Source organism: Dipodomys ordii, unplaced genomic scaffold (genome assembly GCF_000151885.1).
Source record: "Dipodomys ordii isolate 6190 unplaced genomic scaffold, Dord_2.0 Scaffold27, whole genome shotgun sequence".
In the NCBI taxonomy this organism is placed as follows: domain Eukaryota; kingdom Metazoa; phylum Chordata; class Mammalia; order Rodentia; family Heteromyidae; genus Dipodomys; species Dipodomys ordii.
Genome location: NW_012267243.1, coordinates 5,157,885 through 5,168,109, shown reverse-complemented (window position 1 = coordinate 5,168,109; position 10,225 = coordinate 5,157,885). Strand labels below are relative to the sequence as shown.

The following is a 10,225-nucleotide window of genomic DNA, read 5'->3' as shown; positions in this document are numbered from 1 at the left end:
GTGTGTGTGTGTGTGTGTGTGTGTGTGTGTGTGTGTGTGTGTGTGTGTGTGTGTGTATGTGTGTGATGCCCAGGATCTGAATTTGGGATTTGGTCAAATTCAACCTCTTAATCTTAATCTTAAACATGAACTCACAGGCCATCAAGTGCTTTTGCCTCTGACATTGTGATTGACTCAGAAGTGTTTCTGAGGAAAACAGCCCTTATCAACCAATGTGAGATTGAGGGAAAGAGGAAGAGGGAGGGGAGAAGAGAGAAAGAGAGAGAGAGAGAGAGAGAGAGAGAGAGAGAAAGAGACAGAGACAGAGACAGAGAGACAGAGACAGAGAGACAGAGACAGACAGAGAGAGTGAATTGTTCATATATATCCTTCCAGATCATTCCTGGCCTCACATACTTCTCATAACACTACTTGCTTTTGACACCATTAGGATGTTGCAGAAGAGCAGGAGGGCTCTTCAGGGACAAGGTGGACTCAGAGAAGCCATGGTACCTTAGGTACAAACGCTGATCCTCCTTACCAAAGAGCAGCACACCACCCCCTCGGAGTCCTGCCCAGAGTGGCACTGCCAGAGCCCTCCTTTAGATCCTGGGGCTCTCAGCCCAGTCTCCTGGCACTGTGGATGGCTCCAGTGGACCTGCGGTAACATTGCTGGGGAAGCAGGCATGGTGGAGGGATCATCCATTCACAAAAAGAAGATTTTCCCTGTAGTAAACCACCAAGGAATGGAAAGGCGCTGGGTTTAGTGTCAGGGGGTGGGTGGGTGTCTCTATGAACTTGGACCTTCCCTGGAAAGCCGAGTAAGGGGCTGAGTCTTAGCTTCTCAGCTAAATATGGGGTGGGGGGAAATGATGCTGCCACACTGGGCTATAGTCTGAGATTTAAGTAGGGAGAGGCATGTGAAACGGGTTGCCCTACACGAGTGAGATCCATGTGGAAGAGATATAGAGACAGAGAGGAGGGTGTGCTGGGGTAAAAACAGTGGTGCTTCCAGCATGTTCCCCAGGGGTCCCTTGTCCCCATCCTGTAGGATCCCAGTGGTCTTTGTCTCTTATAGGATGTTTGTCTGTCGTTTCATTTGTTCTCATTCGGCCTTGCTCCTCAGAACCTTCTTTCAGGCCTGTAATTCCATCCCCGGGCTAAACAAAGAATCTAATATCAGCCATTTGCTCCTTAGTGAGGAGGATTTTGTTCATTTGTCCCCTCTCCTTTGGACGTTTGCATTGGCAGTCAAATGAGGTCGTATTGTACGCCAGAGACAAGTTCTAGAAGGCTCTGCATAATTCAAAAGTAACATATGTTAAGACTAATTTTTCCATGGGAATGAATGTAAAAAGTAGGGGGAGGGTGTGTTCTGCACACAAATCCATAACCAGTGAAGTGTATGTCACCTTCATGCTACTTTTTCTTTCCTCAGCATTATCTCCAGCCCCCCCCCCCCACTCTCTCCTAAATTAACAGCTCAGGGTATCGTGGGCCTGCTTGGCCTTCCTCACCGTGTTTTATCACATTTAACTTCCGCACCAAAGTTATTGATTTTTAGGTACATTTTTCAGCACGAGCACTGCCATCGCTACTTAATGAATACTTGGATGACATTGTTATAGGATATAAAAAAGATTTTAAATTATAATAACAGTGAATGTTAAAATAACAGCATAATCGCCCCCATAGTCACATGAAGAACTTTGCTCTGTATGGGAGCAGTGGCATGGCACTAACCACTGGGCCAATCAGGGTGACAGGTGCACTCAGGGCACTGCCCGTCTGGCTGGGGTGAAAATAGCTTCTAATTCGCTAGGTCAACCTATTTTGAAATTCAATGATTCTCTATGATTTAAAACTTTTTTTTTTGATAGAAGGTCTCACTAAATAACCTAGACTGGTGTTTGAACTGGTGATCCTTCTGTCTCAGTCTCCCAGTGCTGTTTACTACAGTGCTACCATGCCCACCTCCCGTCTTTGTGACAGTTTATTAAAAGTTTTATACACAAAGAATGAATAGTTAACTGTGCATTATTTTGTATTTGCATAAGTCAAATTTGTATGAAACCATGTTATGCTATCAGCTCTATGCATCTGACCCTTCCTAAGAATTTAAAGTACAGCATTGCAGAAGTTTTCCTCACTAAGTTGTAGTGACTACCAAGGACTGCTCCATTACCTCTGTTTTGGTCCTGGACTACAGCAGGGAGGCAGGTGGGAGGGAGCTGTTCCAGGATGATGTGGCTTGTTGGAGGAGGCGGATGGCCAGGTGCATGGGTGTTGTGTGGGTCGGAGCTTAAGTCCTAGAACGTGGCATGCCATTCCGGGCAGGCGTTGGTGCCCTCAGCTTCAGAGAGGTGAGGCTGTGTGCCCGTCACTCACCCACTCACTCCAAGGCTGAACTTACATCTTCTGACTCCACAAAAAGCCTTCAGATCGGTGAGGACTGAAGGCACATAAAGCTCTCGGCGAACCCAGACACACAGCAGGTGCTTAATCAATATTGGTTGTTCTTGTTGCTCCTCACAGAGGGTTTTCTTGACTGGAGTGGGAGGAGGAAAGGCAAAGGGGCAGGAAGGTAGCAGCACAAATGGGGCAACTCAGAGAAGGCAAGAGCCACTGCCCACCTTATGCTCTGCACAGCGGCGGGGGTGGGGTGGGGGGCAGGAGGGGAGGTTGGGAGGAAGCAGCTGTTTACCCCTGCCTCCCTCACCAACACTCAGGGGCAGCTTTCTGTGCCTGACTGAGCAGACAAACCAACATCAGTAAGAACTGCAGGCTTCCAGCCCATTGAAGGGAAAGAGGCAGAGCTGAAGAAGCCATGCAATCCCAGTACCGCCAATAAAACAAAACAAAAACCCCACTAAAGACTGCTGGCCAATGTGTTGCCCTGGTCACTCTTTAGCCCAGTGCTTTTCAAAGACTTGCATGATCCATCACAAGAAACGAATTTTAGAGTTAGGGATGTAGCTTAGAGGAAGGGTGCTTGCTTAGTATTTGCAAAGCCAGCATGGCCAAACACAACTAAAAGAAAAACAAACAACTCAGCACATGTTTTATGAAATAATGTTTGCCTTATCCTACTCATTTTTTTAACCTTTTAGAGAGAGAGAGAGAGAGAGAGAGTGTGTCTGTGTGTTACTGTAGCTTGAATTCAGGGCCTCTTGCTTACTCAGATTCCTTACTTGGCTGGTGCTCTACTGCTTGAGTCATGTCTCCAGCCCAGCTTTTTGCTGGTCAGTTGGAGATCGGGTCTCTTGGACTATTCTGCCCAGGCTGGCTTTGAATGTCAGTCTGCTGATCTCAGCCTCTTGAATAGGTAGGATTATAGGCAGGAGCTACCAGCACCTGGCTTCCCACTAAATTCCTTAACAACCCACCAGTGGGTTCTGACCCACAAACTTTGCTGAGATGATACATGAGGTGCAGGCTTCCCCTGTGGTGTGGTTGGGAGGAGGAGAATGCAGGCTCCGGGTGGGAGGGGTGGAGCCTGGGGCAGCCCACGCCCAGCTTCAGTTTGGCTTCTTCACCTCATAGTCCTGCTGGCTCCCAAGGGTCTCAGCAGTGAAGTGTGATCTGGTCTATGTTGCTGTGATGACAGACCTGTGTGGGGCCACGCGGGCTGTGAGGAGCAATGGGACAATGAGCATCCTTACCATGTGTAGAGTATGTGCTAGGGTCAGCTCTCAGGGTGGGGGACGGGCCTCAGTGATGTTCTGTTCTTCCCACTGTCCAGCGAGCTTGGACGCCCGCCCGGGGAAGGAAGGGGTAGACGCCCCACGTCATCAGTTTGGTTGACCCTGGTAAGGTTGGTTTCATTGCAGATGACTCAGAAGCTGGGGCGAAGCGGCCACGGACCACCATCACAGCAAAGCAACTGGAGACGTTAAAAAATGCCTATAAGAACTCCCCGAAGCCTGCCCGGCATGTGCGGGAGCAGCTCTCGTCCGAGACAGGCCTGGACATGAGGGTGGTACAGGTGAGTGGCCAGCCTGCTTCGCCCTCTGGGGACTGGGGAGGGATGGACGTGGAGCCCCGAGTCTGTGCCTTTCACCTAAGTGAGTGGTGGCTCTGATCTCTGTGGGGAGCTGGGCTCCAGGCCAGGCTCCTGGGGGCATTGGCGAGGTGGCCAGCCTTGAAGGTCCAGTAAGAGCTAGTGGGCACATTACACTTTGGTCCTGCACGCCCCTCTGCCGAGGCTTCAGTCCATTTCTAGCCATCTAGCTTGGGGATTTGGGGGACTTTGGACTTGTGCTAGACCCCCCTCTGAATGGCACTGTGCTCTGTGCAGGTTTGGTTTCAGAACAGAAGGGCCAAGGAGAAGCGCCTGAAGAAGGACGCAGGGCGACACCGGTGGGGACAGTTCTACAAGAGTGTGAAGAGGAGCCGGGGAGGCAGCAAGCAGGAGAAGGAGAGCTCTGCAGAGGACTGTGGGGTTAGTGACAGTGAGCTGAGCTTCCGAGGTGAGCAGGGCTGGAGGGACTGAGGCTGAGGTCCTATAGAGTGCCCTGGGGAACAGTAAGCCCTGATCTGTAGTAGGAATCTAGCTTGACACTCCCTTGAGCATCGGTCTGCAATACAGGGTAGGGAAGCGGTTAGCAGCTTTTTCCAAAAGGGATGAGTAGAAAACAAGAAAACAAAAGGCTGGTGAAATATGGAGGCTGGTTTCTTTGGGACCCAGCCTGGCCCTGGCTCCGCCCTAGGGCTCCATGGCCTCCTTCCCTGCTGAGGGAGGTGCCCTAAGCTGGTCATGTGGCTGCAAACAGATGGCTGTGTTTCAGCCTTTGTCCCAGGCCTGCTCTGGTACTTCTGCCCTTTTCAGGATGATCGCCTCAGAGGGTACCCTGCCCCACTTTCCTGGTGGCAGGAGGCCTGGCTCAACAGGCCTTTCCCTAAGAAATCAATCCAGTGAGAGCATGTGAGGCGGGGCACTTCTGCACTTCCCTCCCGTCCCCACTCACTTCATCCCAAGTCCCGCACACAGCTTCGCAGCATGCGCTATGTTCCAATTTGTGCATCAGCAAAATTGCAAGTTACTGCATGACGTGGACCTTCAGGTTGTTTGCAAATAACCATAACTGTTCTCAATGACTGAGTCCTCAAATGAGGAAAGTCTTCTATGGGAGAAAAGGGGATTGAACTGGAGATCGGAAACCTGGCTCTCTCAAAAGGATTCATTTCTCATAAGCCTCCGTCTCCCCGTTTAGAGATGAGGATCATTGCCCACTTTACAGAGACATCTTATGGCACAACAAACACAGCTAGCTGAGGATGTGGCTGGGGAAAGTATGACGGTCCCCACAGGAGCTGTGGTTCCCACAGCGGGCACAGGCCACAGGCAATGGCAGGTACAGGCAAAAGGCCAAGCCCCAGTGAAGATGATCAGACCTTCACCTTCTCCCTTTCGAAGGCATGAGCTCTTCTCCCTTGTACATCTTCATGGGTGGAATAAGGGGCTCAGAGAGATAGGAGGTTGAAGTCTAGCCTCTTGAGGCCCTACATAGGAAGTGATGTGCAAGCCTGGAGGTTGTCTGCCAGGAGCAAATTACCCTGAGAGAACTGAGCTCAGGAGACGGAGGTCTCCTGAAGCTAAGTGTTGGTCTCCTCAGCACGCCTTCTGCTCACCTTCTGAACCTCTTGTCAGGATTGGGAACGTTACGAAATCTCATCTGAGCTGCTGAAATCCACCGCCTGAACACACAAGATGACTAAATCTTGTTTCGTACTCACTTCTAATGGGTGCAATTGGTCCCGGGTTGTTAGATCATTGTTCTCTCTGGGTAATAGCAAATCTCTTAGTTCTTAAGACAAAACTTCACTTATATTGGAAAGACACATTCTTTCATGTGGCAAGATTCCATTAGATCCCCGTGAAATAAGAAGGTGCACTTACTTAGGGTCATTCTTGGTCCCCAAGAAAGATCTTACCTGATATAGAGAGAAACCAAGTTCTTTGATTTTGAACCTCCTCTTCAGGCAGACTAGGATTTTGTACACAGGTCCCAAAGTGGGATTTAGCTGTCCTGATCATATGGGCTTGCTGGTTTCCCAAACAGCCAAACCAAGCCCTTTTTCTCAGTCTAAAATCTTTCCGAGCAAATCCTGTCAGCACGTAGTTTTCACTTGGGACATGGATAACACAGCTCACTGAACCTGGTATATTCAGATTCCTCAGTGTAGCCAGAGACTCTTAGTATATGAGCCACAGAGAACCAACAAGCTTGCCAACATGTGTTCAGGCTTGTGGACACAGCCAGTCTCTGCAGGTGTTTCTTGTTTTACCTTGTAGACTGGGTTGGTCTCTGGATGTCCGGCTGATATATGTCTGACCTGTGCTTGGCAGTGAGGGAGCTGCCGCCCTTGGGCATCTTTCCTGGTCATGTGTATTATGGTTTGTGACAAATAGGGACCACCAGAGTCCTGGTAGCTGATAATCAATCTCCGTTCTTTTGTCCACAGAGGATCAAATTCTCTCAGAACTTGGCCACACCAATAGGATTTATGGCAACGTGGGGGACGTGACAGGCGGACAGTTAATGAATGGGAGCTTCTCCATGGATGGGACAGGACAAACCTATCAGGACTTGAGGGATGGGAGCCCCTATGGAATCCCCCAGTCTCCATCCTCCATATCGTCCCTGCCATCCCACGCTCCTTTGCTCAATGGGCTGGATTACACGGTGGACACTAACCTGGGCATCATTGCGCATGCAGGGCAGGGCGTAAGCCAGACGCTGAGAGCCATGGCTGGGGGACCCACCTCTGACATCTCCACAGGAAGCAGTGTAGGCTATCCCGACTTTCCAACTAGTCCAGCTTCTTGGCTTGATGAAATGGATCATCCTCCTTTTTAAACTTCTCCTCTCCCCACCCTCCATGTCCTTCTGGCTTGAAAGAATATCTTCAAGAATCAAAAGAGACTTGCCTCTTAAGGATCAAAGGTGCGCCAATGTGAATTTCCATTATTTTCAATGGAAGTCTTCCGCTGATGTTTAGAAGTCTGTGAGACTTTCTTGGGAGGTGGTGGAAGAGTAGCCTCGTGTCAGCCACAGCACAGAGGTGGACAGTCTAGAGCTCTAGGGATGCTGGCTTGTTGGCTTCTTCCTTTCCCACCCTGCTTAGAGGCTTTGGCTGCTCAGTGCTTTGACAGCACAAGGTGCCTGTGCCACGCTACCTGGCCTTGGGAACTCTATGCCACTTGGTGCATCTCATACCAGGCCTCCCAAACCACTGCTCCCACCAAAATGAGATTCCTGCGGGAGAGGCACCATGGCCCCTGGGTATAATGATTTTTGGATGATACTAATTTTCCAAATAAAAGTTATTAGTTATTAAAGGTCAGTGAAAAAGATCGATGGCCACAGTTTGATAGTAAAAGATGGCCTCCTCCCTGCTTTTGTTTGTTGCTGTGAAAACACGACTTTCCTACTTCAAAGTGCAAACCAGAGAATATTGATCAGCTTTGGTTTGTAAGAAATCAATCTATGGCACTGACTCCCTGATGGCAAGAAGTGGTTTTCATTGCAGGTGACTCTGAGGCTGGAGTCAAGTGACCCTGGACCTTCACGGACTGCCTGATGAGTCCCTTTGGTGCAGTGTGCTTTTTTAATTTGCTTGTAGCATTTATTCCCTAAGACAGGCTGTGGGCTATACAGCCTTTGAAATGATCAAAGCTAAACCCAGGAGATCCCAAAACAACCATCAGTGAAAACATCCTGTAGAAACAGTTGGATTCCAAATGTGCATCTGTTTAGCCACATGGGCAGATGCCAGTCTCCTGGAGTTCCCTGTCCTTGTGGGTGGAAATGAAATTAGAGGAGTCTACTCTGCTTTGGGGGGAGTTGGTTTAGATGAGCTTGCAGACTCCATTCCTTCCCTGTAAAAAACGAAAGCTTTCTTTGCTGTACTCGCTGACTCAGTTGGAGGACAGTCTTGATCACTTCCAGGAACCAGCATTTTTTTTTTTTTGGCTTACCTTGATTTGGAGAAATAATTTGAGGAGCAGTCCTTAAAACTGTCCAAAAGATTCTAAGTGGCCCTGGGGCTGCATCTCTCCGGGTTGCTGGCTGACTTGAGCCATGCACTGGGCTCCAGTTTCATGTTTAGTCAGCCAGAGCTCTGCAGCTAGTGGCAGTGCAGGGGGGGGGCGGCTTCCTGCTGGGAGGTTTGCAATGGCACTTTACTAAACCTGCAGCAAGGACAAGATCAGGCCTGCTTTACCATGTGCCACCCCCCTGTGAGCGGCTGCACCTCTGTGAGAGATAATCCTGTGTGATATGGCAACTGCCACCCACTGTACCCCATCTCAAGCCACCAAAAAGCTCTCCCTGCACAACCTGGGCATTTAGCTGGCTGGGATTTATTTTTGCCACTCTGGGAAAAATGGTGTGCTTCCTCAAGCTGCCCATTTTTTAAAAACAACAAGATCAGCAGGACAGAGAGGGGTGAGAAGGCATTGCCTTTCTTGCACATGAATTAATGGAGCCAAGGCCCAAGGACTCTTCCTTTTGAGTGGAGGATGATCTTTTGAGGACTGTACAGATTTTTGGCATGCCGGCAGACTAAAGGAAGGAACAGTTCCTCTCTGGTTGCTGTATCTTTTGTAAGCCCTTTCCCAGGACCAAACTGAGTTCAACTGAACTCTATTTAAATTCCTGGCCTTCAGATTGCCTGTTTTGCTGATCAATTTTGTAGTGACCTTTGATTTTTGGCTGGCTGAAAGTGGCTGGCCTTTTTGCTTGAGAAATCTGTAAATATAAGCAAGCTCTTTTCTTGAGGTTTTATATTTATAGATGATGATGTGTTAAATCTATCCAATTCCATGCTACTGGAATTCTTCAACAACATGAATGTCAGGGTGGGATGGAGACACAGATGCAAGATAACAGCATGAGAAGGAAAGGATATGGTTGCTGTCTATTTGGAGGCCACATTCTTAAATACCCATTCACAAGACGCAGGAGAAAGGCTGTCCAAGCTAGTTGGAAATTTATTCATGTCAGCTGCTGTTTCAGCTTGACCATTGGCTTCATACTCATAGGGTTCGAAGTACTTCCTATTTTCTGAGCATCCTATACAACAGGCTCTCAAAAGGCAGAGTATCTCCTCTGCTCCATGTAGGACTGCTGACATCAATTAAAAAACCAGGTTTCATTTTTGTAAATGAGTTAATTATAATCCCGATTTGATGGTATAAGAAGGGGTGGCTGTCTTCATTTATACTAATACAATGAGTCTCTGGAGAAACTCAATAGGCAGAGAGTACAGTGACTGTTGTAGCAGCACCTCTGATTTCACCTGGGTTGTGAGCTTAAAAAGCTCTTGAGAGAGCACTGGCAAGAAGGCCAAATGTGCTTGTTTTGAGTTCTATCTCCAGAGCCATCGCTCCAGAGAGCAGCAAACTCTGGTGCCCATTTAGAAGCACAGCTATGACAGGTCTCAGATGTTAAGTGATCTCCCTTCAAGATGTGCCTGCATTTCAGATGGGCCAGTGCCACAGATGAGCACTGTTGGCTAAGACTGTTCATTGGCTCTTCTGTGGCTGGAGATGGAGAAAAGTAGACATTTCTTTTAGAGTCTCTGAGAGGCAGTCTTGACTGCTCAGTAGTCTATTACTAGAGTACCATGTCCTGCTTGGTCGCTATCTCCTCCCACTTGCCTAAAGATGTTTAAAAAATGAAATCAGACCTTCTAGAAGCATTTACAATATCTGGACCTGTCTTTGACTCTAAGAGAGTCTACCTGGCAGAATTCTGAATACTGGAACAAAATTAATAATAACCCTACCTCCTCCATTTTCCAGTGGTAATTACACACACACACACACACACACACACACACACACACACACACACACAGAGGAACTAAGTGGTTATGGTGAAATCTGTATTTGCAAAAAAGTGATAAAGCCATGGAGAAATGGCTAAATCTAAAGGCTAATTGACTGGACTGGCAAGGCGGGCTGCTAGCTAGCTCTTCAAGGACTTGCTGGGCAGCCTTGGGCATCTTCCTTTTAGTCTTTGTGCTGTCTTATCTGTTATGAATATAATCTAAGGTGAATATCAACTACCATATTGACGACATTGCTCCTGCAAACTAAACCTGCAAGCAAAGCCACAGGGAAAGAACAAAATTAAGAAAAAACATTTGGCAGTGTCCTTATTTTGGTGTCACTGTAAAACACAAACTTAAATAAGCAGAGGCTGTTAGCTCTTCATCGTGAAGTTCACTTGGTAAGGAA

General features: G+C 48.2%; 1 protein-coding gene across 1 annotated transcript in view; it reads left to right on the top strand.

Annotated features, from left to right (window-relative positions):
- The window catches only part of Lhx4 (LIM homeobox 4), a 45,417-nt gene extending 38,061 nt beyond the window's left edge, over positions 1 to 7,356 (top strand). The window contains exons 4-6 of the mRNA XM_013015614.1: positions 3,810 to 3,964; positions 4,277 to 4,448; positions 6,445 to 7,356. Of these exons, the coding sequence (XP_012871068.1) occupies positions 3,810 to 3,964; positions 4,277 to 4,448; positions 6,445 to 6,839 (722 nt within the window). The 3' untranslated portion in view covers positions 6,840 to 7,356. The remainder of the gene's footprint in view (positions 1 to 3,809; positions 3,965 to 4,276; positions 4,449 to 6,444) is intronic.
- The last annotated feature ends 2,869 nt before the right edge of the window (positions 7,357 to 10,225 follow it).